Source organism: Mesoplodon densirostris, chromosome 5, assembly GCF_025265405.1.
Source record: "Mesoplodon densirostris isolate mMesDen1 chromosome 5, mMesDen1 primary haplotype, whole genome shotgun sequence".
Lineage (NCBI taxonomy): Eukaryota > Metazoa > Chordata > Mammalia > Artiodactyla > Ziphiidae > Mesoplodon > Mesoplodon densirostris.
The window spans coordinates 4,074,189-4,102,168 of record NC_082665.1 but is presented as its reverse complement, the minus strand read 5'-3'; the positions used below and the strand labels follow the sequence as shown (position 1 = coordinate 4,102,168).

General features: G+C 57.2%; 1 protein-coding gene across 1 annotated transcript; it reads right to left on the bottom strand.

Annotated features, from left to right (window-relative positions):
* Positions 1-2,705: 2,705 nt before the first annotated feature.
* Positions 2,706-27,187, bottom strand: RIPK4 (receptor interacting serine/threonine kinase 4). Its single transcript, XM_060099728.1, has 8 exons — positions 27,006-27,187; positions 17,523-17,814; positions 11,629-11,777; positions 10,007-10,056; positions 8,336-8,494; positions 7,259-7,362; positions 5,592-5,853; positions 2,706-3,865 (listed from the first exon to the last, which is right to left on the bottom strand). Exons 1-8 carry the CDS (start codon positions 27,185-27,187, stop codon positions 2,706-2,708), a joined length of 2,358 nt encoding a protein of 785 aa, XP_059955711.1.
* Between the last annotated feature and the right edge of the window lie 793 nt (positions 27,188-27,980).

Sequence of the window (27,980 nt, the reverse complement as noted above, 5' to 3'; positions counted from 1 at the left end):
GAAGGAAACTGGTTTCCTTGGGGAAATGGCTGCTTCTGAGGCGGGGATGAAGGAAGTACAAGATGTGCCTGGACCACCTCATTGGGTCAGGAAGCAGGAAGTGCTCAAAGACTGATGGGGATGCATCAAAGGGACACAAGAGCCAGTGTGAACTGGCCAAACCAGGGATAATTCCAACATCAAAATAAATGATAATAATCATTCAAATAGGAATGCGTGAGCATGATACAAATAAAAAAATTAAAAGGTAAGCTATACTTCATACACAGTGTCACGTCTGTGGGATTTCTGCCAAAAGTGCTTAGCCACCATTGTAAAGCAATTATACTCCAATAAGGACGTTTAAAAAAAAAAATGCTTAGCCCAGGTCAAACCCAGAAGAGAACTAAGACAAACCTAAGCTGAGGGCAGTCCACGAAACTAGTGGCTGTACCTCCCTGAAGGCAAGGTCATGAAAGACGAGACTGAGAGACGAGGGCTGAAGCCTGAAGGGTCTTAACAACTCCACACAGCGAGATCCTGGGCCAGGATGGAATGGAGCGCTGATACTGTGGTTGGCTGGGTTTCTTCCTATAAAGGACACTCTGGGGACAATCAGTAAACCCTTGAAAAGGATTTGTAGATTAGATGATAGCATTGTATCAATGTTCATTTCTTGATTTTGATAGATACACTGTGGCTACATAGTGGCTACAGTCCTTGTTTTAGGAAATACACACTGAAGTACTTAGGGGTCATGAGGCATACTTTCTGCAACCTACTCAGACAGATGGATGGATGGACAGATGGACAGGTGGATGGGGAGATGGATGGGGGGAATGGATGGATGGATAAGTGCATGGGGGACGAAGAGATGAATGGATGAGGAGGTTGGGGGATGGACGGGTGGGTAGATCTGAAAGAAAAGGGAACGACGAGGCAAAAGAGCTAAATGTAAACAAATGGAAGATCTACGAAGGGGACACCAGGGTTCCATGTACTATTCTTACAACTTCTCTATATTTTAAAATTCTTTCAAAATGTAAAGTTAAGGGGAATTCCCTGGCGGTCCAGTGGTTAGGATGCCATGCTTCCACCGCAGGAAGCATGGGTTCAATTCCTGGTCAGGGAACTAAGACCCTGCATGCCACGTGGCATGGCCAAAAAAAAACGCTTACAAAGAAATAAAAACTTTGGTGCTGGGAGCTTCTTCCCTAACGGCTCACACATGCAGGAGGAAGGTCCCCGGCTAAGGAGGCAGGAGGCCCAGGTCCACCCTTCCACCTCCCCCTCCCCCCCCAGATGGGTAAATTCAGGGCACACAGATTGCCCTTCCAAAGGGCATCTCCACACCACACGTGACTGCCTCAAAATCTGATTTTCAGAAATCAGATTATTCGAGCTCACATATATGAAAATGTAGTCTCAGCGGCTCCAAAAAGGTCGGAAGAGAACTTAGCTTTATTGACATCAAACAGAAGTTTTTTCTTCCACGTGTTCTACATACAACAGTAGCACAACATATTAAAAGCACAAGGCATATTAAAACATAGCCAGTTCTAAGCAGTCCGGATATTTCCTGTCACAGAAAAGAAGTATCCTGCCCACAGATTCACATTAACATACATGGTACGTTAACATCAATCTCTGTTTCATACACCAGTCCAAAGGGCATGTTTGCATCCAGGGTCAGGTCCCGCAGCAAACTGACTCTAATAATAGTGTGGGGGGGCGGGCGCATGTGGGACACAGGTGACGACGAAAGAACGGGGTTTTTCCATCCAAAACCGTGAGGCTGTCTCCTGGAGCCGACTCGGGGGTCACACCCTAAAAGCTGAGGCCCCTGCACAGAGTAGCCGCTTGTAAAGCAGGTCAGAAACCCCCTTGGAGACCCTAAAACAGCATCACTCGGCACAAACCGCCACCCCGCCTAGACCGATGGCTGAAAAGAAAACGGTGAGGAAGGCGGTTCATCTAACCAGGTAACACGGTTCTGAGTCCGAAACCGGGGCTGTCAGTTAATTTTTCCTTTTAGACACTTGACTCTCAAGTTCAAACATTTCCTGCAACAAGAAATGAACTACGGCAGGTAGCACTCATGGCACAGGTGTGTGGCCACCCACGAGGACTGAGTGACAGACCATCTGGGTATGAAAGGGCCGGTGAGGTGACTGTTTTTGCTTTAAAGACCAACCCACCAGTTCACACTCGTTGCGCAGAAAGCAGACTATCCAATGAGATGAAAGTTTTTAACAGACCTAAAGCGACAGCTGAACTGTTCATCTATTAAAGATATTCTTCCGTAGAACGAGAATTCCACGAAAGCCTTCTGGAACAGGCGTCTTTGCCTGCTGCTGCAAACGGAGAGAAAAGACGCAGCTCCTCCTGCCCACCCGCCTTCCCAGCCGCAGGTGGCTCCGCTCACGACGGGGGCGGGGCCTCACGGTCCTGTCACCGAGGGCCCGACGGCAGGAGCGAGGGGTACGACCAAACGCCTCCGACCCACTGTCCCTCCGACACTGGGCGCACCCGTGGGCAGTGGTCGCGCACGCTCTGATCAACCTCATCGGGAGGGTGGGCAGGTGATGCCCAAGCAGACACCGGCGCGAATCCCGAGTCAGCGGCCACCCGCCTCTCGACGGCACCCCGCAGGCCACAGACGGGGCGAGCGGAGCACGGCGCAGGGACAGGAACCCCGCAGGGGCCCCGTCTCTGGGGGCGGCAGGCTAAGTCTTGCTTCGCCGGAGGAGCATGGCAGAGGGGCCGGGGCCGCCCTGGAACTTGAGGCTCTGCAGGTTGACGTGGGCCCCGTGTCTGAGCAGCGTCTCCACTGTCTTGGCGTGCTGGCCCCGGGCGGCCAGGTGCAGCGCGCTGAGGCCCTGCTCATCAGACAGGTCACGCACGTCGGCGCTGACTAGCTCCGCCACCACCTCCGAGTGCCCGCCCGCGGCGGCCAGGTGCAGCGCCGTCTGGTGGCGGGGCCCCCGGGCCAGCACGTCGGCCCGCTCCTCCACCAGCAGCCTGACGGTCGCCAGGTGCCCGCCGCGGGCGGCCAGGTGCAGCGCGGTGCAGCCCTCGGCCGTCACGGCCTCCCTGCGGGCGCCCCGGTGCAAAAGCAGCCTGGCGGTGCTCGTGTGCCCCGTCTCCGCGGCCACGTGCAGGGGCGTCTGCGCCAGCAGGCCGCAAACGTTGACATCGGAGTGCAGGTCGATGAGGACGCGGGCCACGCGGTAGTGCCCGCGCTGGGCGGCCAGGTGCAGGGGCGTCCTTCCGTCCAGCGTCTGGGCGTCCACGCTCACCCCCGGCTGCTTGGCCAGCAGCTTGACAATGGGCAGGTGGCCCTGCCAGGCGGCATAGTGCAGTGGCACCCAGGCGTCCTTCCCCGGCAGGCCCGCGTCCACGCCACGGCGCAGCAGGATACGCACGATGCTCTCCTGGCCGTGCTGGCAGGCCACGTGCATGGGCGTCCGGCCCTCGCAGTCCGCCTCGTGCACGGAGGCGTTCTTCTCCAGCAGCAGCCGCATGCTGCCCTCGTCCCCGTTCTGGGCCGCGAAGTGCAGGGCCGTCCACTGGTCCTCGTCCGCCGCGTTGACGCTGATCTTCCGCGCCAGCAGGAGCTCCACGACGCCCCGCACCCTCTTCTCCACGGCCACGTGGAGAGGGGTGGAGCCCTTCCTGTTGGTGAAATTGGGGTTGGCGTTGTTAAGCAGCAGCCACTTGACGCAGTCCTCCTGCCCAGCCTGCACGGCCAGGTGCAGCAGGCTGGCGCCACCGTCCAGGACCAGGTCGACGTCCTGGGGCTGCAGGATCTTCATCAACCTGCTGGTGTCCCCATTCACGATGGCATCCACGAGCTTCTTCTTCTGGATGTCGCTGGCGCCGAGATCTGCGGGGAGAGCAGGTGCAGGGGTCACGTGGGGCTGCCTCCCCAGGCCCGGCCAGTGTTTTCTACGCGGCCCCCAACTCCCCGTGGCCTCCAGGCCGCTTTTTATCTGAAATCACTAAATGCTGTGCTGTCCATGCGGGTTTAATTTAAGATCGAGTGGGGAGACCTCGGGCAGGGCAACGCATGTCTCCAAAGTGCTCTTCTGTCAACGTACAAAGTAAAAATCATTCCACCCGTCCGGTAGGGTCGTGATTAGATAAGGGATGTAAAACTCAGGCCCCTGCTGGTGCTCAGAAATGGCAGCACAGACCAGGCAGCAGCCCCCAACCCACCAGAGAGCTGGTAGCTCCTGCCCCAGGCCACGCCTCCAGGGCCCACCACCTGCTCCCAGCCCAACCTCCAAAGGATGCCTCTCGTCTCAGCAATATCACGAAGGACGCTTTCTAGAATAATCCTTAAAGGACCAAGTCTCCCATTTTAGAAGGACTGTTATTCATGACGTGAAGGTTAGATTTAACATAAAAATCCTATTACATTGTCGGGTTCCGATTTAAATGAAACAAGACGCCTTCACGTGACACATTTTCAAGGGGCCCTGCATAGGAGGAGGGGACGTGGGGTGTATCAAGAACACGGAATTAGCCCAGTGGGGACTTGGTGTTTGAACGCCGGCTTCTGAGACGGGCCAGTGATTGATGCTCTCCAAGCATGAAGACGTCGCTTGAGGGTATCAGGCCCCGAGAGAAAGTTCTACGTCTTTCTCCGTGGGAGATGGGCGCTTCTTTCTTTTCAGCCTCATCGCTGGCTGCTAACCTCCGGTCCAGCCAGGCCTTCCCCACCTCTGCGCCTCTGTAAGGAGCTTCCTCCATCCTAAGTGCCCCCTCTCATCCCAAATATTCTACTCTAAAAATTCCAGGAGGTCCACGGCATCTAGGAAAGGTCCTCATTCCGGGAGGAACTCCCCGATTCCCCAGGAAAAACAAGCCCCCCTTCCTCCTGGGGTCTGTACCCTTCCCACACCCCTCTGGCCACCCCTGCGCTGTAGCCCCGAGCATGAGCATGCACGGAAAGGAAAGGAAAGGAAACCTCACACATCATCCTCACAGGCAGCAACGAGGGGGCTGTAGTGAGCACCAGCCGCCCACCCGAGGGCCAGCACCCGGGACAGGGCAGGGGCAGGGGAAAGCACCTTCTAGACAGAAAACCCAAGGTATAGAAACAGGACCAGGGAGTTACAGCCTCCAAGGACAGCTCGCCCATCAACAGGCACGGCTATGGTAAATTGGGAGCCCACGAATAAGAAAGAATGGGGGTGTTTCCCCAGCACCGTCTGGGAAAGGGGGTACAGGGCTGACGTTACAAGAGAGAGAGGTCTCCAGGGAGAGGGGTTCCCTACATCCACTGGGCTCCCTGATACAACCCGAGTTCAACCTGCAAACCGGAGGTCAGCCCCTGCAGGCCATGTTGGCACGGGTGACACCCACCCGCACAGCCAGGGCTGTGACTCACCTCCCTTACATCTAAGTGACACCTGCTCGGCCCACGTGCGTCTCTGCATTTGCACTGACACCCAAACCCAATCAGTAAAGGGCTGCAGAAAACACAGGAGAGCTACCGTGAGCTCGGGAAGCCGGACGCCTGGTCCCTGTCAGTCGCTCACATTCTGCGCGGCCCCCCGGGCCCCCAGTTAAGCTCCTCATCTCCCAGGGCTGGGCCCTCCACTCACCGCCCGCTGAAGGCTCCCGCTCGAAGGACAAGGACAACGACCCTCTGGAGGAGAAGGCAGAATCCACCGAGGACACCCCTGAGAGCCTCTTGCCGCTGCCCGCTGACGGAAGTTTGCACGTGGAGGAGCTGCGGCCGAGCTCTTCCGGGCCCTCGAGGGCCTGGGAGATGCCTGAGTCCAGCTGGGACAGCAGCTCGGAGAGGCTGTAGTCGTTGTCAAAGGTCGGGGCAGAGGCTCGCTTGAGCGGGGTGGCCACAGGCGCCTGCAGAGACAGCACACGGAGGGGGTGAGGCTCCGTCCGTGACCTGACGGGGCGGGCGGAGGAGGTGGGGAACACATGGGTCCCCCGTGAGCCATGCAGGGAATTTAACTCCCGTTACCATGGCTCTAGGGGGCCCAGAGACCCTGCGCTGGGTCCACCCGGCGGGAGGTCACGGTAGGAAAAGACGACGACGGGGACGGAACACCCGTCACCATGCTGGGCCCCATCTGTGCAGTGACGTGGCCCTGGGTTATCTGGACAAGATGTGAATAAGCTGCAGGAGGTGAAGCCTGTGTGCTGGCCACGTCCACCCAGGACAGGTCAGCGCTGATACGAAACAGAGGAAGGAGATGGGCTGGGGTCCTAACAACCTGCCACCCTCCCCGGAGCTGTGCAAGTCTAGCTGAGGGGCCACATGTGTACAAGGGTGGGGGGCAGGGGCCGAGCTCCAGGGACAGCACGGCATTCCACGACAACTCATCCTAACGGGCCCTTTCGAGGGCACTCTCCTGCCCGGCCGCGAGAAAGGCAGAGTGTGGTGAGGGGTTAGGATCTGCAGGCGACGCGTGATTCTTCCCGGTTCCCGCCCACTTGTCCCCAAATCCTCCCTCTCCTCGGGAACTGGTGGCCCGGTGCACTGAGTCACACCCACACGCTGGGCCTTTCTTCCCCTTATGGGGGTGGTGGGGACCAGGTCACCTTCCCTGCCCCTTTGCCCTCTGACCTCATGCACACGCCCCTTCCTGCTCAGACAGCAGACGCACCATAAATGCTTACTTAGCTCCCGGCCTTAAAGCACAGCCTGGGATGATAACACCAGATAACACCCAATAAAGTTAGTTTAGCAGGCTCCACTTCACAAGTCTTATTACCTGAAAGGTATTTATTTAGTTAGCATAGCTAGAATTTATCACATCTTACCTAACCTGTGTGGCACTCATAAAACAAAACGTTTATAGGCAGTTAGAAAGTGGACAGATCCCCAACCTCGAGGTGCAAAAAGACCCCCAGACCCCCAGAGCCCAGACCCCCTCCGCAATCTGGCCTAGCAGGGGCCTTCAGCTCCCCTGGTTCAAAGAGCATCCAGCCGGCGGCTATTTAATGTCAAGCGTGGGCCCACTCTGCCCTTTCCTAACCACAGACAGGCGATGGGGACGGGTCACTGTCAGCCAGGAAATCAATCTGAGGCCAGCGCGCCATGGACCTGCCCCCTGCAGGCTTCCGAGGCCAGCTCACCAAGGCAGCAAGCTCGAGGCCGACCAGCTAGGGACAGGGGCAGGGGGACGGCCCAAGCCTCAGAACAGGGGGCGAGTGGTCCAGGCTGGCAGGGCATTGGCAGAAAAGAGGGACTCAACCCCCGAAGCCAGGTTAGGGGAAACCAGGCCCCCGGGAAGGTCCCCATTACCTCGGCCTCGGCCTCAGGTGGGTTTCTCACATCTGGGTCTTGAGTCGTCTCTTTCACCTCATCATCAGGTTTTTCACACAGGTCCTCGGTTTCAGAAGTGATTTCTTTTGGGGAGAAAACACAAAGGGGTATATCGCCTCGACACTGACTTACACAAACGCTCTACTTAAATGTGTGACCTCAGGCTGGGACAGGAGAGGAAGCACGTGCAGTGTCCAGTCTCTTGACCGGTCAGCACTGCGGCCTCCCAGGCTGCTGGCCCCCGGCCAAGCTCACGGCAACCCCACAGGGGCCCCCATCAGCAACCACATGCAGGGTCTGGCCAGACTCCAAGCAGGAGCCACCGAGGCCCCGTTTCCCCAAGAAGCCAGACCCGCCAGAGCGTGTACCCCGACGGCCTGGCTGCCAGCTCCTGGCGAGAGGCTCCCACCTCATTCACGCTGGTTTCCCCATACTTTTTTTTTTTTTGCAATATGCGGGCCTCTCACTGTTGTGGCCTCTCCCGTTGCGGAACACAGGCTCCGGACGCGCAGGCTCAGCGGCCATGGCTCACCGGCCCAGCCGCTCCGCGGCATGTGGGATCTTCCCGGACCGGGGCATGAACCCATGTCCCCTGCATCGGCAGGCGGACTCTCAACCACTGCGCCACCAGGGAAGCCCTCCCCATAGGTTTTAAACGTCGAGATCAATTTCAACCGCGTCAAGATCACTCTCCTAACCAAAGGACACAGTCATTTCCCAGGGACAAGGCCCCATGAGAAATGCAAAGAAAGCCGCAGGCCAGCGGTCACATCATCCCTAAAAGATGCATTGCTGCATCTGAACCTACAACACCGAGAGCAGGCTCCTGAGGGCAGCAGGCCCCAGCCGGGGGTGGACAGCTGGAGCTGACCACGTGGCTCCAGCCTCCCCGCCCCAGTCACAGGCAGGGGCCACAGGCGGGCACAGGGTGCCGGGCTCGCCCTGGTGCTCCTGTCCCTGGACGGCCTCCCCTGTCCTGGCCGTCGACTCTGTCACCTGGGACAGCGGCATGACCCTCAAGCAGCAACACTCCAGGAACCCTCTGGGGGCACTCACCTTGGAAGCTGGGCCGCTCCCGGGGGTCCCCGTGCCAGCACCTCTGCATGAGGCGCAGGAGGCTCTCGCAGGCACGAGGCCTGGGTCTGCAGACAGGCGGCAGCTCGGGGCGGTGGCCCTTCACCACTTTCACCATGATGTGCAGGATGTTTTTCTCATCTGCAAAGGGAAGGTGCACAAGTCAGGGCAGCTCCGTGGGGCTGGGGCAGGATTTCTTATCTTCGGGAGGAGTGACAACTGTGGGAAAGTTTGGGGCACGTCACCACCACCCGCCCAGGAGACACGGTATTTCCTTCTCAAAGCACAGAGCGTTCTTTAATCCTTAACCTTGCAGGGCACATCTGTCCTCTGTTTTCCAGGTTTTAGAAACTATCTGTGATCTAAATGGAATCACTGCCTTGTATCACAGAGGAGATCTTTCTGGGCATCAAACTCAAAGGAAAACCAAGTTCAAAGGAGAAAAATATCGAACAAGATAGGTTCCAAAGGGGCCCATGCCCACCAAAGGGAAGAACACTGATAAATCATGGAGTCACATCGCCCAGCCCCAAGTGGCCCAGATTGCCCTGCAGTGACGAAAAAGTCCTCCTGAATTTCTACCCCAAAGCGCAGGCCCCCGGTGGGCCAGGCGATGAGCCAGCCCGAACGACAGTGCCACCTGGCCATGCTGAAAAGAATCCAGACCACGGACCTCCACTGAGGAGAAGCTGGCAGGGAGATAGGGTAACAACGTACCAGACAAAACCCTGCAAAAGACCTGGGGGCCACATGCTGACTCTGATCTGCATTCTTAGATCTTTTTGGTCAGAGCAGAAAACAGTGAGTAGCCCAGGTACTTGACTTTTCCAATAAACCAAGTCAAGGTACTGAAACCTAGGGGCCGGAAATCAGCAGGGTGGGTGCCTGGCAAGGGGAGGAATCCCACAGCTCTCGGGCCGGGTGTGCTGACCCGGGGAGCATCCACACAACGATTCTGGAGGCTGGTTGCCCCACAATGGGAATACACTTCACATGACCGAACTGTACACTTCAAAATGGTTCAGATGGTCATTTTTACGTGATGTGTGTTTTACAATCAAAAATTAGAAAATTAAACAAATATGTATCTGTAAATCACTACAACGGACAAACCTACAGAGACAGAAAGTAGATTAGTGGTCATCAGGGGCTGGGGTTGGGGGAAGGGAGTGACTGCCTAACCAGTCCGGGGTTTCCTTTTGGGGTGATGGAATGTTCTAGAACCAGATGGTGGTGACGCTTGTACAGCACTGTGAACGCACTTAATGCCACAATGTACAGGTTAAATAGTTAAAATGATAAATTTTATGTTACGTGTATTCTATCACACACACACAAATGAGCTGGTACCTAACAAGAGTCACTGAACAGACCCCATCAGATCCGTGCCTTTCCCTGTATGTGAGCTGCACGGCAGAGCGCCTTGTCGGCACATATGAAAGCCTGCAATGAGGTGGGCCGTGGGTCTCTGTGCGGACCTGCTGGGCAGGACAAGGCAGCCCCGCTCCCCACCAGACGGCCCACCGGCACCGCGGCCCAGAGCGGCCCCGACTGTGATTCGCAGGCACTTCTGACACAGAGAAAGGACCACAGAGCACGCCCTCCACTGCTCGGGCAGAGGCAGCCACATCACCCCGAGACATGCCCACTCACCTGCAAACGGTTTCTTCTGTGTGAGCACGCCCCAGATCACGATGGCAAAGCTGGAAGGGAACAGGCACATCAGCGTCTGCGTGCTAGAGCCTCAAGTAAAGCCAGAGGCCCCAGACACAGCAACAAGCTTGAGGAAGACCACCCCACAGTCTCTGAGAGACTCAGAGAGAGAGAGGGGACACCAAGGTATCTTTCATGCATTTTTTTAAATGGGCAAATACTCTTATTGTGGAACAAGGCATGTGGAAAGCTCAAATGTCAGACAGCAGACAAAACTCCATCAACTGAACTATCAGTCCAAACAGCAGGAGGGGTTCCGGAAAGGACCGCCACCCTGTCCCTGGACCGTCAGCTCGTGGGGAGAACGGCAGAGTCTGCTTCTTCCACACCATCATCCTGCAAACACTGGGCCTCAAAATACCGACTACAGCTCTGGGCGTCTCGAGCCCACTGACGTCATCTGAGTGCATGGAAAAGACGAGGGGGCACCAGCTGAACCTCCCAGAGCCCTTTGTGGTTGTTAGAAATGATATATACTTGTGTGTAATGTGTGTGTGTGTATGTGTGTGTTACCTTTATATAATTTATATATTAGTTATATATATATGATTACTCTGGATATACCCCAAAAGAGCTCAATCTGGTAAAATTTAAAAAAAAACAGAACCATAAGTCCAAGCACTGAGCTACCAGCCTGCACTGGGTTAAGAGCAGCTGTTTACTGAATCGCAGTAAGTCCCCATTGAAAATTAACTGAAATCTACAAGTTAAAAAGTTGAAACTCTCAACTCCGAAATAAACAGAGAATCTGATTCTCCCCAAACCCTATAGGCGGGTGCCCAGCACCCTGTGCGCCACTCCCCGACAGACGTCCAGCTCAAAGCCCAGCAAAGCACATGCACGGGCGGCTACGGCCAAACCAGTCGGCCAGGACTCCAGGCGGTGGCCGTGACCCAAAGGTGGGGCTCAGGGTGACAGTCACCCCGTGTGAGCCAAGAACCACAAGGAGGGGCTTAAGTGCCCGCTGGCACCCGCCCTCTCGCCTTCCTTCTCCCAGAAGTCTGAGTGATTAAGACCTTTACCATATGGAAAAGGAAGGCGCCAAATGATTCACGATTGTTCTCTAGCACAGAAATCCCCAGTGCCAGTTTGGGAACAGCCTCTAGGGTGTCTGTGCTCCTGTCACGCATAAGTCACGTTAGGAAGTGTGACTTCCGGGCCACAGGGGACTGGATTCTGGAGCCTGAATCCACGCGCAGACACACAGACCACTTGAAGCAGCAGGTTCTCTCAGCAGACAAGCTATAGAGCCCGTGTTTCCTACATCCTACAAACACCAAAGCTTTCATGGTGTGGGAGCTGCCCATCCAGTTGCATAACAGGCTCTAACTGACACCAACCACTAACGTTCTCCATCCTGGGCCAGCAGTGCTCACAGCAGAGGACTCCCTCTTGTAAGCAAGTCCTGGGGGAGCCCGTACCCTCTGCCTAAAATCCCTTTCCTTTGGACTGAACCTCTTATCTGGTGGCACCGAGGAACCCCCGGCAAAGCCCCCCTTCGGCGCACGAGGAATCCAGGTGCAGAGCCCCTGGCGGCCTGGGGCTGCGCGCCTGACACACACCTGTACACGTCGTGCTTGGTGTCGAAGAGCCGGCTCTTCTCCCGGATGCGCTCAGGAGGAAGGTAGGCGATGGTGCCGAAAAGGCCGTCCATGCTGAGGTCGTGCGAGTGGGACAGCCCGTTGCACTTGGCCAGCCCGAAGTCGGAGATCTGCAACGCAGGGGCGGGAAGGAGCTCGTCAAGCTTGGCTGGCAGCTTGCTGAGTGAGGTAGCCGGGGTTGCTGCTCTGGGACGTTTTATCAGCATGCCCTCCCCCAGGACCCTGGCAACGTCGGGGGACAGCGCGGGGTCCCGCCCTGGCTGAGCAGCCGCGTTCAGGAATCAGCACCGCGGCTCTCACAGCACCTGCGCTCCCCGGCGCAGGCGTGAAGGCCCAGCCAGCCTGGGCAGAACCAAGCCTGAAACCATTAGGAGCTTGATGGACAGGAGAAAAGATTACACTTGAAGGAAGGAATTCACTGGGAGGAGGAAGGCAAGGGAGGGGGCACCCTCAGAGGCAAAGCAGTTATGCAATCGCACAGCTGGCCCTGCGGGCAAGCCCCGCAGCTGCTTCTTCAAAGGGAAATGCGCCTTCAGAAGCCCTTTAAAGCGAGCAAAACACCCCCTGCCAGCCTCGGCGGGGCCTCTGTGCTCCACCTGGGACGTTCTAGGAACAGACACCTGCTGGCTCCAAACACAGCACCCAAACGACAGGTGTGACATACATCCCCTCCGCCGCAGGGCCCACCGGCCCAAGGGGCACCTGGACCCGGCAGCTCGGGCCCCATACACCTCTACCTCCGCGTCTCCTTAGGCCAAGGCGTCCTGAAGGCTCAGGGGAACCCACAAGGGGGAAGTCACTGCGGGGCGCCCGCCCTCCCCACCGCAACCCGGGGTGTGAATCAGAGCCCTCAGAGGCGGTGAAACGCTGTGTGGGATTAGGCCACACTCTCTGGCATTAAGGGACTCAGGATCCACGTGGAAAACGGCCCCTTCATAAATTCTCCTCCGAGGCGCGTGGGTTTTTCTAAGCCTTCTAATTAACTCCGGGCTCCCCTCAAACACACCTCTGGAGTGATGGGAACTGCGGCTGAGCCAGGCCTTTAGTTCTGGGCTCACCTGCCCACAAGGTGAGCCAGGGGCCTGGCGTCATCACGGCTGAGCAGGGCGAGGTTAGGACTGGGGACTCGCTCCTTCAAGGGGTCTCTGACCACAACTGAGGGGGGGTGGGGGATGGGAAGAAAGCCTGCGACACTGGACCCGGCCCCCACTTCTGCAGTCAGGCTCTGCCCGGGGGTGGGGCGTGGGTCCACGCGAGTGAGGCCGGCCTGGCCATTTCGGGGTCCCCAGCAGCGGTCCGTGCTCTGACCTCCAAGAAACTTTCCACTTGGGAAAGGGAAGTGCCAGCTCCCCAGAACGAACCCATCACCCTGACCCTGCAGCTCAGGACCGAGGACAGAGCAATGCAAGGTAACAGGTGGACGAGCGGGAAAGTTTCAGTACCAAACTCCCAGCAGCGTGGACGTGTCCGATTCAGGACTGAGGACGGACGGGGATGCAGGGATCCTGGCACCTGGTGCCCCACCCCCACGTTGGCAGCCTTTTCTTCTTATTTCTGCTGTTTTCAGGTACAGCCAGCTGCTTCAAGATACACACTTGAAGAAAAGAAAATAAGCCTAAATTCTACATAAAAGCTCCAGCATCAAAAGGCAAACTCAGAAATGAGAATTCTCTGATGGCCACCGACCCTCCGGCCCACAGGATTTCTCCACCTGCCCTTTCTCACCTGTCCTTTCTCACCTGTCCTGCCCAGGGAGGGCCTGCCTTGTCTGCCCCCGGGTTCCCAGACAGTGGGACAGTGTGGCAATCCCTGAGAACAGCAAGCGTCCTATAATTTACATACGAGCCCGCACTTAGCATCCGCCTCGGTACTGCCCAGAGCCAGTGCTCACAGGGGCCCCCAAGACATGGTCCTGCCCCTGCCGGACCCAGCTAACAGAGACTAACAAAGGGCCGGGTCAGGGCTGTGCCACCTTGGAGTGAGAGGCCATTCTGGACCACAGAGAACAGGACCCTGGGCATCCCTCTGAATACAGCCTGGTCTGGGCAAAGTGGGCCCCAAGTATAGCTTGAGATTTTTTTTTTTTTTTTTTTTTTTTTGCGGTATGCGGGCCTCTCACCTCTGTGGCCTCTCCCATTGCGGAGCACAGGCTCCGGACGCGCAGGCTCAGCGGCCATGGCTCACGGGCCCAGCCGCTCCGCGGCACGTGGGATCTTCCCGGACGGGGTCACGAACCCACGTCCCCTCCATTGGCAGGCGGACCCTCAACCACTGCGCCACCAGGGAAGCCCTAGCTTGAGATTTTTAATCGAGTTATTCCATTATCAACTTGAAATGGGTTTACTACTGACACTAAAATTAATATTTTAGGAGTGATATTTAGCATACTTAATATTAGCCTCACATATTAATATTAAAATGCCTTGAATACACTTTCCAAAAACAGGTGGTTGCTGTGAAATTTTCAGTTCCAATCATCCTACGTATGGACAAACAATGTAGCCTCCAGGGACCAAGGGAAGGGGGTGGAGTGACAACTTAGGATCTTATTTCAAGATTCCAGATTAAAGTCGTATTGCTAAAAATAACCATCAACTAAAAACTGCCCAGAAATCCAGCGGCCGACTTAGAACCTCAGATGAGGCTCCCGCTGAGCTGTTCCTGAGGATGAAAGAAACGCATCCTGTGAATATATTTTCTGCTTGTTTGGGGCTGTGCACGGTGACTGTCCACCTGGGTAAGGAGTCACAGGGCTTCCCTGGTGGCGCAGTGGTTGGGAATCTGCCTGGCAACGCAGGGGACATGGGTTCGAGCCCTGGTCCAGGAAGATCCCACACGCCGCAGAGCTGCTAAGCCCGTGCGCCACAGCCACTGAGCCTGCGCTCTAGAGCCCACGTGCCGCAACTACTGATGCCCGCGCACCTAGAGCCCATGCTCTTCATCAAGAGAAGCCACCGCAATGAGAAGCCTGCGCACCGCAACGAAGAGTAGCACCCGCTCGCCGCAACTAGAGAAAGCCCGCGTGCAGGAGCAACGAAGACCCAATGCAGCCATAAATCAATCAATCAATATATTTATTTAAAAAAAAAAAAGGAGTCACAGAAGTGCATTCCCGACCTTTGGGAAAGAGGGGCCGGTGGCCTGGCCACCTCCTCGGAGCTGCACTGTCCCCTCGCTTCCTGTCAGTGGAGACTGCTCCCAGCCACCCCAGGTCCTTATCAACAAGCCACTTGGTCCTTTAAGGAATGTTCACCCACTTCCTAAAACTGCCACAAAGTGCCAGGCCTGCCAAGCCAGGGGTTGACAAGTGGAGGAGGAAGAAAGCGCTCAAAGCAAGGAGCCCCAGGAGCCAACGCAGAAACGACCACAAGGACATCAGCCCCGGGTGCCGGCGAGCGGCAGTCAGTGCCCTACTGGGCGGGCGTTAGGTCCTACTGTGTACCCAGCACCGGGGACCATCCCGGGATGAAGGTCAACATCCCGGCGTGGACAGGACAGGAGGAGACTATGTACTGGCCACTCCCAGCACCCAGAGCACCAGCCCACAGGCCAGGCGAGGAGCCCCCCAGCAGCAGGGCCACCACCCCACCTGCCGGGGACAGAGCAGGCGAGGGCCGTGCTGCCAAGGAGGACGTCACCGTGGTCCTCAAAGGGCGGGCCTCCTGCCCCAAACATCCCACATGGCTGTCAGGAGAGCGGCCCGGACGGTGGGAAGGGAGTGAGCTGAGATACAGGTCCAGTTGGGCCAGCTGCACTCCGTGACTCTGAAAAGACCGCTCCAAGGGATGGGGTGCAATCAGCAGGGTCTCCCTAAGAAAGGCACGTGCTATTACAATGGCATCTCAGCATCCTTAAAGACGAGTGGAAGGCCCTCCCACACCCTGTACCCTAATCCAACCATGCCTCCTGCTTCCCCTGCACCTAAAAACCCAGAACTTGCCGTGACTTTTCTTGGGTTGCTTCCTCCTCCTAAAGGTCCTTCTGCAGGTGCCCCCACTCCTGACTGGTCCTCTCCGAAGACCAGTCCCATCCAGTGACACCCTCACCCGAGCTGGAGTTCCAGTGACTCCTCTCCCACTGCACCCCCAGGGGCCGTCTGGACACCTACCGCCCGCTACCCCCTTGGCCCTCGTGCGCCACCGCGTGCCACCATGTCTGTGAGCATCTCATGTAAGGCAGTGGGTCGGGTGGGAGACCAAGGGCTCCAGGGCCGCAGAGACTGGTTCTAACCTCTGCTCAACCACATACAGCTGGACAACATGGGCCCTCGATTTAACCCCTCTGAGCCTCGGCTTAGCAGGAGCCACCGTCCACTCAGAACCTCCCCTGGCAGACAGGGCAGCTCCCGGAGACAGGGCCTCTGCACACAGTGGGGACCCATCCTCACCTCCCCTTGCCTGTGCTCATTCAAGTTTGAGATCAAAGGTTTCACTCTGACTTGGCGCCCCCGGACCCCACGCCCCTCGTCACAACTCTGCGACGCTGGTCGGAGGCAGAGTCCACGTGTGAAGCCAGCACCCCAACCAGAAGGAAACAGGACTGCAGGGATGCTGGAGCTCAGGAAGGCTGGGAACCACCCACTTGTTTTCTGTTCCCTCAACTCCCCGCTTCATTTTAGCGGGAGGGTACTTCCAGCTTCTGATAAAATCTTATTCTCGAAGGACACCGCCTTAAGGACACCTTGTCTTTAAGTGTCCGACGTGGAAACTGATTCCCCCACCAGCCACAGGCTGGTTCATCTGGAGTTCTGTGCCTGCTGCAGAGTCGGGGTGCAGGGGGGTGGCTGTGTGCGTAGCCCCGGGCCCAGCCCTCCTTCCATGGTGCTGAGGAGCCGGAGGGGACCCCGGCCACGGCGTGTGGCCCTTCCTGACCCGCCCTCCTGAGGGGCAGGGTGACCTCGGCAGGTGGGCGAGCCTAGAACCCAAGTCACTGAGTGGGAAAGCCACGGCTAGTGCCCCCCATGGTCAACACGATGGCCCTCCAAGGGAGAGACGTCTTCAAAGAAACACAAACCTACCACACTAACAAGGGCCAATTCCAAGAGGATGGCACCTGATTTTAGTTATATTATCCCTCGTGCTTTTCTGCTTTATAAACTTATCAAAAAAAAAAAGATCAGGGCCTCCCTGGTGGCGCAGTGGTTGAGAGTCCGCCTGCCAATACAGGGGACACGGGTTTGTGCCCTGGCCCGGGAGGATCCCACATGCCGTGGAGCGGCTGGGCCCGTGAGCCATGGCCGCTGAGCCTGCGCGTCCGGAGCCTGTGCTCCGCAACGGGAGAGGCCACAACAGTGAGAGGCCCGCGTATCGCAAAAAAAAAAAAAAAAAAAAAAAGATCAGAACTCACAGGCCTTGAAGGAAGAGAACAGAATGAGTCCCTCCAGGGCCCCTCTCCACAACACGCCGCAGTCCCCATTTCCGAGCACCCCGAGACTCCCATCACCCTGAGCCCGGGAACCACCAAGGGGAAACAGGCTGACCCAGCCCCACACGGAGACGGCCGAGCCGAGGTCCGCTTTCCAATCTGATTTTGTAAGATGTCCAATAAGACTGGAATCCACAAATCCACAGTCTCTTTTTCCAGGGTGCCCAGAACCTAGAGGCCTGATCCAGGATTTGGGGGAGTGACCCTCGTTCACAAGAATCCATTTTCCAGTTACACATCTGTGGCATTTACACCAGCCACACATGGCAAGACTGGGGATCCTGACGCTGAGAGAGGCCTCTGCTTTGCGTTCTTTCCCGCAAGCGAACCACCTCCTCTTCGGCCCTCTCGCTGGCCCTGAGGTTCCAGCCCCGTGGCCCCCCACCCAGGGCATCCATCACTCCGGCCACCTGGTCCCCTCAAGTCCTTACCTTGACGTGGTAGTGGGCGTCCAGCAGGATGTTGGCGGGCTTGAGGTCCAGGTGGAGGAGAGGCGGGGCCATGCAGTGCAGGAAGTTCATGCCCACAGCCGTCTCGTGGATGATGCGGAAGCGCAGGTCCCAGGGCAGCGGCTCGGAGGCCAGCAGCTTCTCCAGGGAGCCCGTCTCCATGTACTCCATGACCAGGCCCACGGGCTCCTGGCAGATGCCGTACACGGGCAGGATGTAACGGAACTTGGCCATCTCCATCTTCTTGGCTTCTTCCAAAAGTTCCATGCGCTCCCTGGAAAAGTTCAAAGACGTGAGGAATGTGTGCGCAGCGGTCACCTGGCCACAGGCACAGGCACTGTGGCCAGGAGATAAGCAGCTCCACACGGCTGAGAAAATTACTAAAATGCACGTACACATGTGCACAAGTGCACGTATGTGCGTGAGCGCGCACACACACAGAGCTCACTTTAATGTCCCATAATTAAATTCTAGGCCTTCCCACGTCTTCAGTCCATGGTTATTCAAACGCATCTACGCGTCGTGGGTTGTTGTAAGCGGGAAGGAGAGAGCCTGCAATCATCTGAAAACCCTCAGGGAGCACTGAGCCGGTGCAGGCTCTGAGCTTCAGATGGGGAGGCCGACACTGACCATCCCTTCTCTCGGGGTGACGGAAGGGACGTTTAGGTTTGACCAGAAGCTTTAACGAATCATCCATCCAAAGAGCCCGGCCCCCTTCTTTGCGGAGCCCATCGCTCTAGCTGGCCCCATCATTACTGAACCCCAACCCCACGCTGAAATTAACGGAGCACTGGTCTAAAGCAGGGTCTGTGGACCACTGCCCAAGAGTCACCTTCTTTTTAAAACCATTATTTAAGCTGTAGTAAAATATACGTAACGTACTATCTATCGCCGTAACCATTCACAAGTGTGCAATTCACGGGCATCATATCCATTCACGACGTTGTGCAACCAACACCACGCACTCCACTCAAAACTTCGCCGTCGTCCCAACAAAATCTCTGTACCCCCTCCACAGGAACGCCTCCTTCCAGGCCCCGCTCCCAACCTCTCCTCCACTTTCCGTCTATCCATTTGCCTGCTCTAGGGATCTCACATACGTGGAATCATGTAACATCCGTCCTTTAGTAACTGGCTTAATTTCACTCATCACGTGTTGTCCAGGTCCATCCACGCTGTAGCACAAACCAGAACGTCACTCCTCTTATGGCGGAACATTATTCCATTGTATGAACGTACTGCACTGTGCTTATCCGCTCCTCTGTGGATGGACAAGACACTTGGGTCGTTTTCACCTTCCGGTTCCTGTAACTAATGTTGTACATCGATACACACAGGTGTTCAAGTCCCTGCTTTCCACTCTTTTGGATACGTGCCGAGGCAGAGAGTTGCCTGGTCACGTGGTACTTCAGTGTTTAACCTTTTGAGCAACTGCCAAACTGCTGTCCACAGCCAGCCCGTTTTGTAAAGAAACTGACTGGATGGCAGTCTCACCCATCCACGTCCGGCGGGGCGGAGGCTGTCTCCGCACTCGCGGCAGAGATGCGTAGCTGCAACGCAGACCCCGTGGCCTGCGGAGCCTGAAAGGTCTGCTCTCTGTCCTTCACAGAAAGTCTGCCAACCTCTGGTCTAAGATCACTTCCTGGTGCAGCCTTTACAGACTAGCATCCAGGGCCTTGGTCGGTGTCAGCGTGATGGGTCAAAGTCTCAGAGTGCGTTCAGGAGAAGAGGCCAAATCCCACAAGGACAGGGTCTGGCCTGTTCTCAAACACGGCCACCATAGAAAGCACCGGGGGAGCTGGCTGAAACACAGACTCCCGGGCTACGCTCCTGGAGAATGAGCTCTGGGTGGGTGCCAGGAACCTGCTTTCTAGGAAGCTCCTAAAGGAAGAGTCTAGAACCACACAGCCTATGGGAGCTGGGAACTGAGGCAGGAAGCAGCCAGGGCGGCCTCAGGGACCCCCGACCCCCCGCCCGAGAATGCAGATTCCCACACAAGCCCCCGGGCCCATGACCCAGGACGGCTCCGTTCCCACCACGGGGGCTCTTCCGGAGCTTGGGTGCACCTGCCCGCCCCACTGTGCCTGCGCCTGCTTCCCAGCCTGCTGGAGAGTCAGAAACTACCACGGAAATGAGGCTGTTTCTTACTGATCTGACCTCCTCTCTGAGACCGCAGCTCACTCCCAGGCCTCCTTTACAGGGACAAAAACACTTCCCAGGGAGGAGGCCACCTGCAAGAAGAAACCACGCCGCACTGTTTACCAAGGTCTGCGGCACCCAGCTCTGCCTGCGGTGGGCTCAGCTGGACAGGAACACAGCGCCCCTGCCCGCCTGTCCAGCCCCTGCATATGGGAGAGGAGTTCCCCCCGCCACCGCCCTCCCCCAGGTGAGCACTGGCCAAGGCGGGGGTCTCAGGGAGAGGATCCCTGGGCGCAGACCAGTGGTTCTCCCCTGGGGGCGACTTTGCCTCCAGGGGACATCGGGCACCGCCGCTGGCATCCAGCAGGTAGAGGCCAGGAGCGCCACCCTGCACCTTGCAGTGCACAGGACGGCCCCCCGGGCAAAGACTTACCCAGCCCCAAAGGCCAAGAGTTAAGCCTGACCACCACTGGAACAGAGCTCACGCATTTTCAGCCAAATTTAAAATAAACCACTAAAGGGATTTCCCTGGCGGTCCAGTGGTTAAGACTCTGCACTTCCACTGCAGGGGGTGCCGGTTCGATTCCTGCTTGAGGAGCTAGGATCCCTCATGCCCATGCCGTGCGGCCAAAAACATTTTTTTTAAATAAACCACTACAGTCTGGAATCACCCACCTAAGTACTCCCAGCAGTTACTTTAATTTGAATCTGCATCCAATTAAAATTCATTTATTGACAAGTATTTACTGAGCATCCTCTACCTGTTAGAACTGAGGACAAAAGAGACCCCTTCCCTGCGCCTTCAGGGTATTTACCTTCTAGGGGAGAAGGTGGAAAATCACCCCTAAAAAAAGAAGTATAGGGCTTCCCTGGTGGCGCAGTGGTTGAGAGTCCGCCTGCCGATGCAGGGGACATGGGTTCGTGCCCCGGTCTGGGAAGATCCCACATGCCGCGGAGCGGCTGGGCCCGTGAGCCATGGCCGCTGAGCCTGCGCGTCCGGAGCCTGTGCTCCGCAATGGGAGAGGCCACAACAGTGAGAGGCCCGCGTACCACAAAAAAAAAAAAAAAAGAAGTGTAGTTGAAGATCCAAGTTCTTTGAAGGGGAAGTACAGGGACCGGGGGATGTTTAATAAAGGGGGTCCCTAACCCAGGTGGGCAGAGGGCAGCAGCGTGGGCTCGTAAGGTCCCAGCCCCATTCCTGCACCGGAGCCCCAGGCTGAAAGCAGCAGAGGCCGAGCGGCCACGAGGCACTCAGGTGGTCACCGGGGCCCCGGCTGCCAGAAGTGCAGAGGGAGGAAGCTGGTGGACGCCGGGCCCACTTTCGAGGGAGAATCATTAAGGTCTGGTGACTGACTGGACGTGGAGAAGAGGGAGGTAGCAAGGATGACCCTAGATGTCACTGGGAATCACTGGGCGGCTCCCCAGTTACGGAATCCGCAGGAGCGGGGCAGGCAGGGGGCAAGGGGGTCAAGACTTTGGTTCTGAAGAGGCTCAAGGAGCAAAAGAACCCCCCTGGCCTCAGGAAGGACTGCGACAGGTATCAGGAGTGAATCGTGACATGACTGTAGAACAACACTGAGCTTTAGCGTGACGTGCTCTCTTAGCACTCTGGTCAAAGAGCCAACGAATGGAAAACACGAGGCCCACAAGAGCCCCCGCGGGGGTCCCCGGGCCGGGCTGAAGAGGGGGTGCAGGTGCCTGGCCCAGGCCGGCCAGCGCCGGTGCAGCCACAGTGCTTGCTGGGTGCCAGGGTGACATGCAGGCAGACCCCGGCGCTGTCCCCGGTCCCGAGGGACATCTGAAAGAGGAAAGGGCTGCATCAAGCAACATTTCAAATAAGGGCAGTCATTTAAGCAGAGAAAACGGCACCCTCGGGCCCATCTCCTTTCTCCTCCCCGGGGAAGACCTCACGTCACCTACACTAACCAGTTCAACTACACTCCTAACACTCTCTCCCGCGCGGTCGCGGTGGGGATCAGTACCGCTGCCGCTCTGTTTCCTATTTTAAGAATCAGTTTTGCAACCTGTCTGGTCCCACTGCCTTTATTCTCTTTCAAAGTGGCCACTGTGCCACCGCTCCCCACCAGCGTGAGTCCAGCACACTGCGCCCACGTGGCCCTGGCACGGGTCCGGCCGCAGGATGGACAGGGACCCGCTTCCGCCGGGAGACCAAGGGAGGATCCCTCCAGGCCCGCAGGCTTCCAGGCACTAGGGGTTCCAGAGTTACAGGCCGGCCACTCACAAGGATGGCTTTTTTCCGCTTTCAGCAGACATTCTGAGATGCAGCCAGACCGACAGCTGAGGAGGATGTCGATGACACTGAAGCTGCAGGTCTCGTTAAGTGAGGCTCCATTCGCCCAAAGGGCTACATACATACATACGTCAGAGCCAGGTGACTTCTGCCGGCTGAGCTCACTAGACTCAGAAGAGGGGCTGGCGGGAGAGCCCCGCCCCAGTGCACCCAGGTCAGCAGGTTCGCGGCTCTCTCCCCTGCCCCGGGCCCTCCCCACGCACTGAGAGCCACTGCAGCTGTCTGCTCCAGAAAGCTGGCCACAGCCAGAACGCGCTCAGACAGCCCTCACCCTTTCCGGAAGCAACACCAGGCAGCTCGGTCCCGCAGACCACACATCCCAGGACAGCTCGTGGAGGAAGGCCAGCTCTCCTGGAAGATAAGGCCTTGTTTCCAGGACAAATCACCTTCTCCGTGACAGCTCAATCAGAAATGCCTAAGGGCCGAGGACCCCACCGTGGCTGCACCCCTGGGGCGAGGAAGGAGGTCCCAGGATCACCCAGCGGGGGGTTCCAGGAGACCCCCCCCCCAGGGAGCCCCTCACTCAGGCCTGGGGAGTGGGTTGGCCGGGCCCCCTAACCGCCCTCTTTGGTCGCGTTCAGAAGGGGCGGCACAAAAAACGTTCATCCCGTTTACATTCTAGTAACCACTGAGCCGAAATCCAAGCCACCCCATCCTCTAGGTCTTTCTTCAGCTGCCCCCAGGATACCCCCCAGTACCCACTCCCCCCAACTCCACAGCTGGCAGCATCAGCAATCCATAAGCCTGGGCTGGGCCCTCTCCGGGCACTGCTGGAGGAGGCGGGAAAGTGCTTCTCACCCAGGATGAAGCCACCACTGTGTCAATTATTTTTTTAAATATATTTTCCTCGAAGCAGTGTTTCCAGTTTATGCCGACGACAACACAAAGGAACTGGAGATGGATTACTGTGATGACTGTTATCACTTCAGCACCTGAGAGATTTTCAAGCCAGTCCCAGAGCCCAGGTGCAGGAGGGGGGCCGGGGGCCTTCAGGAGCCCAGCCTCCTCACAGCCACACCATCAGCATCAAATCCCACTCCACCCGGTGACGAGCGAGCAACGTTCCAGGCCACCCGAGTCCACGGACATCAGTCTTCATCCATACAACCTAAGAACGGTGACATGCTAAAAGTGTGTCTACAATTAGGCACAATTCAGTAGGGCTGGCGTCCTATTTCTCCTCTGAAATCACTCCCATCACAGCTCCTTTCCCCCATTTGGGGAAGGGTTGCTAATTCCGTTTCCCAGCAGGAATGGGGAGATCACCCCTGCCCCACCCATCTTGGTCCGAGATGGAAAATCTAGGCATTAACAGGACCAAGTCGAGGCAAAATTTGTTAAAGATACTTTCTCAACAGCACTTACATCCATTCAATTTTTCTTCCCAATTGAAGCTGGCCAAAGCATAGTTCCCCCAACCCAGGGAGGGCATCGGGGTAGGGAGAGATATGAGAAATCTCATCAAACTGATTATTTCTAACGGACACTTTCTGGAGAAGCGGTGGGGTTCTCCTCCAGGCTCAGTCACAAATTCCAAAGACATCCAGCGGGCAAGAGAAGCTTTCTGGAAGCATGTACCTTGGAAGGGGGAGAAAACGGGCCCTGGGACGGGCCTGCTGAAAGAGGAGTAGCAGGAAACTACGGGAAGAGGGAAAAGGGTCGGGGTATAGGGAAGGGCGCCCGGTAACAAAGTGCTCCTCAGAGGGAGAAACCTGGGACCCACTTGTGGGAAAAGGCGGCAGGAAAAATGGTTTAATCATTTGTTACTGATGCCTCCCAGCCAGGCCTTCTCACTGCACACCAATCCATTTATGTTCCCAGGGAGCCTGCGAGGGGTTCCCACACTGCTATTTTTAAAACTGACAAGAACCGGGCTTGTCCAATTGTCAGCTCTGTGCTTACAAACCCGGGGTTTGCTCGGGCTCGCCCTGACGAGCCGAGCCGCAGCCGATCTCCAGCAGCTGCCGGCGCTCAGTTATCCTGGGCTTCCTCTTAGCCAGGGGCTGGGGGCCGGAGGAACGGGCCTCCAAGGCTTAGTTCTCACCTAAATGGGAATGTCCCCCCACAACTAGACTCCGGCCAAGCCCTCATGATCCCCTAATCAGGGTCAACCAGGGTGGCTACACGTCTCCCCAAAGCTCCCAGATGTGCCTGTAAGGAGAGGGAGTGCAGATCAATGGGGTATCACTTGGGAACTCCCCGGGGGTGCCCCTTGGAAGCCCTTTGGCAGGTGTCTCTCTGCTCTCTGGGAACTTGAAGGGGTGTCTGGGACCGGGCAGCCCCTGACCTTCCCCACCCAGAAGTACCTGCTCACATGGCCTGGGGCAGCCTGCTGCTCCAAGGGCCCGGGGTGCATGCTGGGGATCAGGCCCTGCTGTGGTCAAGGGGTGGCATGAAGACTGGGGCCAGGAGCCCCCAGCCTGCCTGGAGGGAGAAGCAGGCGATGAAAAGGACCCACACCTGTACCGGCGGTGGGTCCCTATGTAACCAGTGCAGGAGGCCCCGGGAAAGAAAAGGTCAGGCCCTCATGGCAGGGGTGAGAGGCGCCACCCTTCAAACAGGTGAGACAAGGCTTAGCCGGGAGGGGTACGGAGCTGAGGGCTGCACCAAGGAACCCCAGTTAAAATCTTATTCCCCACTCCAGGGAACACCTTGCAGATAGAAGGGTCAAGATGGGAGGCAGCTCATCAGAAGAGCACCGAGGCCAACCTGCCAAAAGCTGGCAGGACGGGGAGCACAGCGGCCATTTCCAGGTCTAGAGGCAACCCCGCCACGCAAGCAGCTGCTCCTGCACCACAGCGGACGTGACACAGCGCCTAATGGGAATCTCAAGCCAGAGAGAGTCAATAATGAACCCAGAAGACTCTTCTTTACAAGGAGCGGGGGTTTGACCACCGTCTCAGAGAGCCCAGCTCCTGCCGCTAACGCAGAAGGCCAGCCTGCCCCACCCAGCCTGGCAAAGTGCAAGAGGTGAATCTCTTCCTGTTGGGCAATGCTGACCTCTACCCAGCTGTCCAGTACATGCCACCACCTGCCTATTTGGGGCAGGGCAGGAAAGCCTTCCAGGTAAAGGACAAAAAACTTTGCAACCAGGCAATGCAAGATCCTAAGTGGCCCGCCTCACGTGGAGAAACCCCACCTCCAACTGGGCCACCCAAGAAACAAGGGCCTGGTCGCTGGAAATAACAGATCCTGAGGGTGCAGGCTGCTGAGTCAGCCTGGGGACGTGCTTGTTTACTAGGCTCTTCCAATACAAGACGCTGGTGCTAAAACCTGCGGCTGATGAAGAAAACTCGGCCAGAAGACTCCAGCAGGCAAATAAACGTCCCGGAGAGCGTAAAAATATCCACACACCGGCAAGAGTCGTGCCTTTCAGGCTCTAACTAGTGACTGGCATTCAAAGAGGTTTGGATTTCATCAAAATAGCCACGGCGCCCCTCCCGGCCTGAGAAGTTCCTGGGATCCGAGGGAGGCACAGCTTCACAAGCGGTTCCCCTTTGCGTTGGTGGTATTTGCGTGACACTCGTCACCACTCTGCTGAAGTTTCCAAGAGACACTGTGCTTGAGGCTTAGAGCAAAAAGCCACCAATAGTTCTGCTGTATAACCTCCCAGGCCAGGAGGAAAACACAAAGCCACTAAGTGCGCGGGGGCTTCCTCCTCTCCGGGACCTGAGGGGGCACACGCTGCAATCCTCTGTGCACCTTAGTCCAGGGACACGCACACAGCTACCCCGGAGATGAGCATCACCACCATTCTGGGGGTGAAAAGCTGGAGTTTGTGGAGGCCCCAGCACTCAGGAAGCCGAGGATTAGAAACCAGGTCTCTGAGACAGGAAAGGAGCTGCTTTTCTGAGTCTGTGTGTGTTCGGGGCTGACTGTACAGGGGGCTCTCTCCACCAGAACACAAACACCACACACCTTCCACGTAGAACGCAAACTTCACCAAAGGATAGGTAATTTAAATGCGCGCAACCGAAGCTTATAAATTATTAAAACGCAACCGTAAATAGTGAACACCCCTCACCCAAAAAGAGCTACTTCTCAAGACCCTCCTCCCACCCCACCCCTAAAATTATATACACAGACCACAATCCACCGACCGAATTCAACTGGGGCAGTTGCGGTCCTTTCCAACTGTCTTCTTCAACTTGAGCACCTCTGTTAGCGAGGGACAGGCAGGTGGCCCCCCAGTTTTGGGATGGGGAAACTGGGGTCCAGGAGGGCACTGTGGTCCAGCCATAAGTGCAAGGCCGCTCCGCAGAGGCTCGGCCTCGAAATTAAGTCAGCTAAAACGAGAGGGTACGGCCAGAGAGCGCTGAATGTTGGAACCTGGCCCCCCGGGCCGCCTGCCGGACCCCACGGCCAGGCTCAAGTCCGGTAAGGCCGACGCTCAAGTGCCCGGGCGCCGAGGAAGCCTGGCCAAGCCAAGCCAGGGCTTCCGACCGAAATAATTACCGTCTTACACCAATTTGTGCTCCAAAGTAAATTACTAAGTAAGTCGAACGGAGTCTAACTCACTCACAAAGCCCAGATCCCCACACGGCACTTTTTCTAAGCCGGGCGCAAACCGCAGCGCCCGGGTGGGTCCTGGGCGGGCCGGACGCGCCTCCGAGGGGCGCGGGTCCAAGGCGCAAGGTGAGCCCGCGACCCTGAAAATCCGGGGCTCACCGGAAGCCAGGTAACAATGCCGGGCGCTGAACACCGTCTCAGGCAAACGCGGCTTCCCGAGGCTCCCCGTAGGAGCCGCAGCCCGGGGCACCGGCGTGAGCAGTTAGACCCGGTGCTCGCCAAACCACCCCAACGTCCCTCCGGCCGAGCAAAAGGCGCGGACCCCGCCGGGGGCTCACGGTCTCGCCCGGCGCTTCCTTCCGAGGCTGCTCCCGAGGCGACTCAGGTGGAGAGAACGGGAACGCCCGGAATCCAAGCACCCCGGCCCCGGCCGGCCGCCGCGCGCCGCTGTGAGGCCGGGCCCCGCCGCCCGCCCCAGCGCCTCCGCCCCCACCCGGGCCGCTGACCTGTCGTCGACGTGAAGGCTCGGCGAGCACTTGATGGCGAGCCACGTCTTCCAGTGGACGTGGCGCACCTTGTACACCTGCCCGAAGCCGCCCGAGCCGACCTTCTCCCAGCCCGCGAACTCGCCCGCGTCGAACGTGCGCAGCAGCCCCAGGGCCCATGGGCTCCGGCTCTCGCCCTCCATGGCGCGCGTCTAGCCGCCGCTCCGCGCCGCCGCGGCAGCCCAGGTGCCCAGGTGCACGGCCCGCCCACTGACGTCACGTCCGCAACGCGCCCCGCCCCCCGGGCCGGGTCGCGGCAAAACGACCCAAGGACCGGTGAGGACCCAGCGCTGCCTCCCCGTGTGCTCTGCGCGAGAAGGCCCGGGCGCCGCGGGCGGCTGTTGACCTGCGTGTGCGCGTGTGTGTGTTTAGATGATTGTATAGTCATATGCAGTCGTAAAAAATAATTCACTCTGCCACATGTTTCCCCAGTGCTATCACTTTGCAAAACTTTGCAAAAAAAGAAAAAAGTAGATACTTTGATACAATCCACCGGTCTTATTCAGATTTCCCCAATGTTATTTGTCTTTGTCAGTGAGTAAGAAGTTCTATACAATGCGATCACCTGTGTAGGTTCGTGTATCTGTCACTACAGTCAGTTTATGGGACATTACATCACGTGAGAACCCCGCCCGTGGCCCTTTTATAACTGAACTCCCAAGCCCCGTCCGCCACTAATCTTTCTTCTATTTCTAAAATTGTGTTATTTCAAAATACATTATGTTTGCGCACAGGAATCGCATAGCGTGGGAGATTTTGGAATCGGCATTTTGCACTCAGCGTAATTTCCTGGAGAGCCACCTTTCGCTTTTTTACACCGAAGTTTCCACTTTTCTTTTTTTTTCCAGTTACCCCGACAGCAAACCTAAAGTGCATTCCAAAGACAGCAGGGGTTCCCGTTCTTTCCTAGGGTAGGGCTTCTTTTTACTTGTAGAA

Coding starts and splice junctions, on each gene's coding strand:
- RIPK4 (XM_060099728.1), bottom strand. CDS start 27,187: ATGGAGGGCGAGAGCCGGAGCCCATGGGCCCTGGGGCTGCTGCGCACG. Junction 11,778..17,522: donor ACGCCCACTACCACGTCAAG/GTAAGGACTTGA, acceptor CCTGCGTTGCAG/ATCTCCGACTTCGGGCTGGC. Junction 10,057..11,628: donor ACCAAGCACGACGTGTACAG/GTGTGTGTCAGG, acceptor GTTCCCTTCCAG/CTTTGCCATCGTGATCTGGG.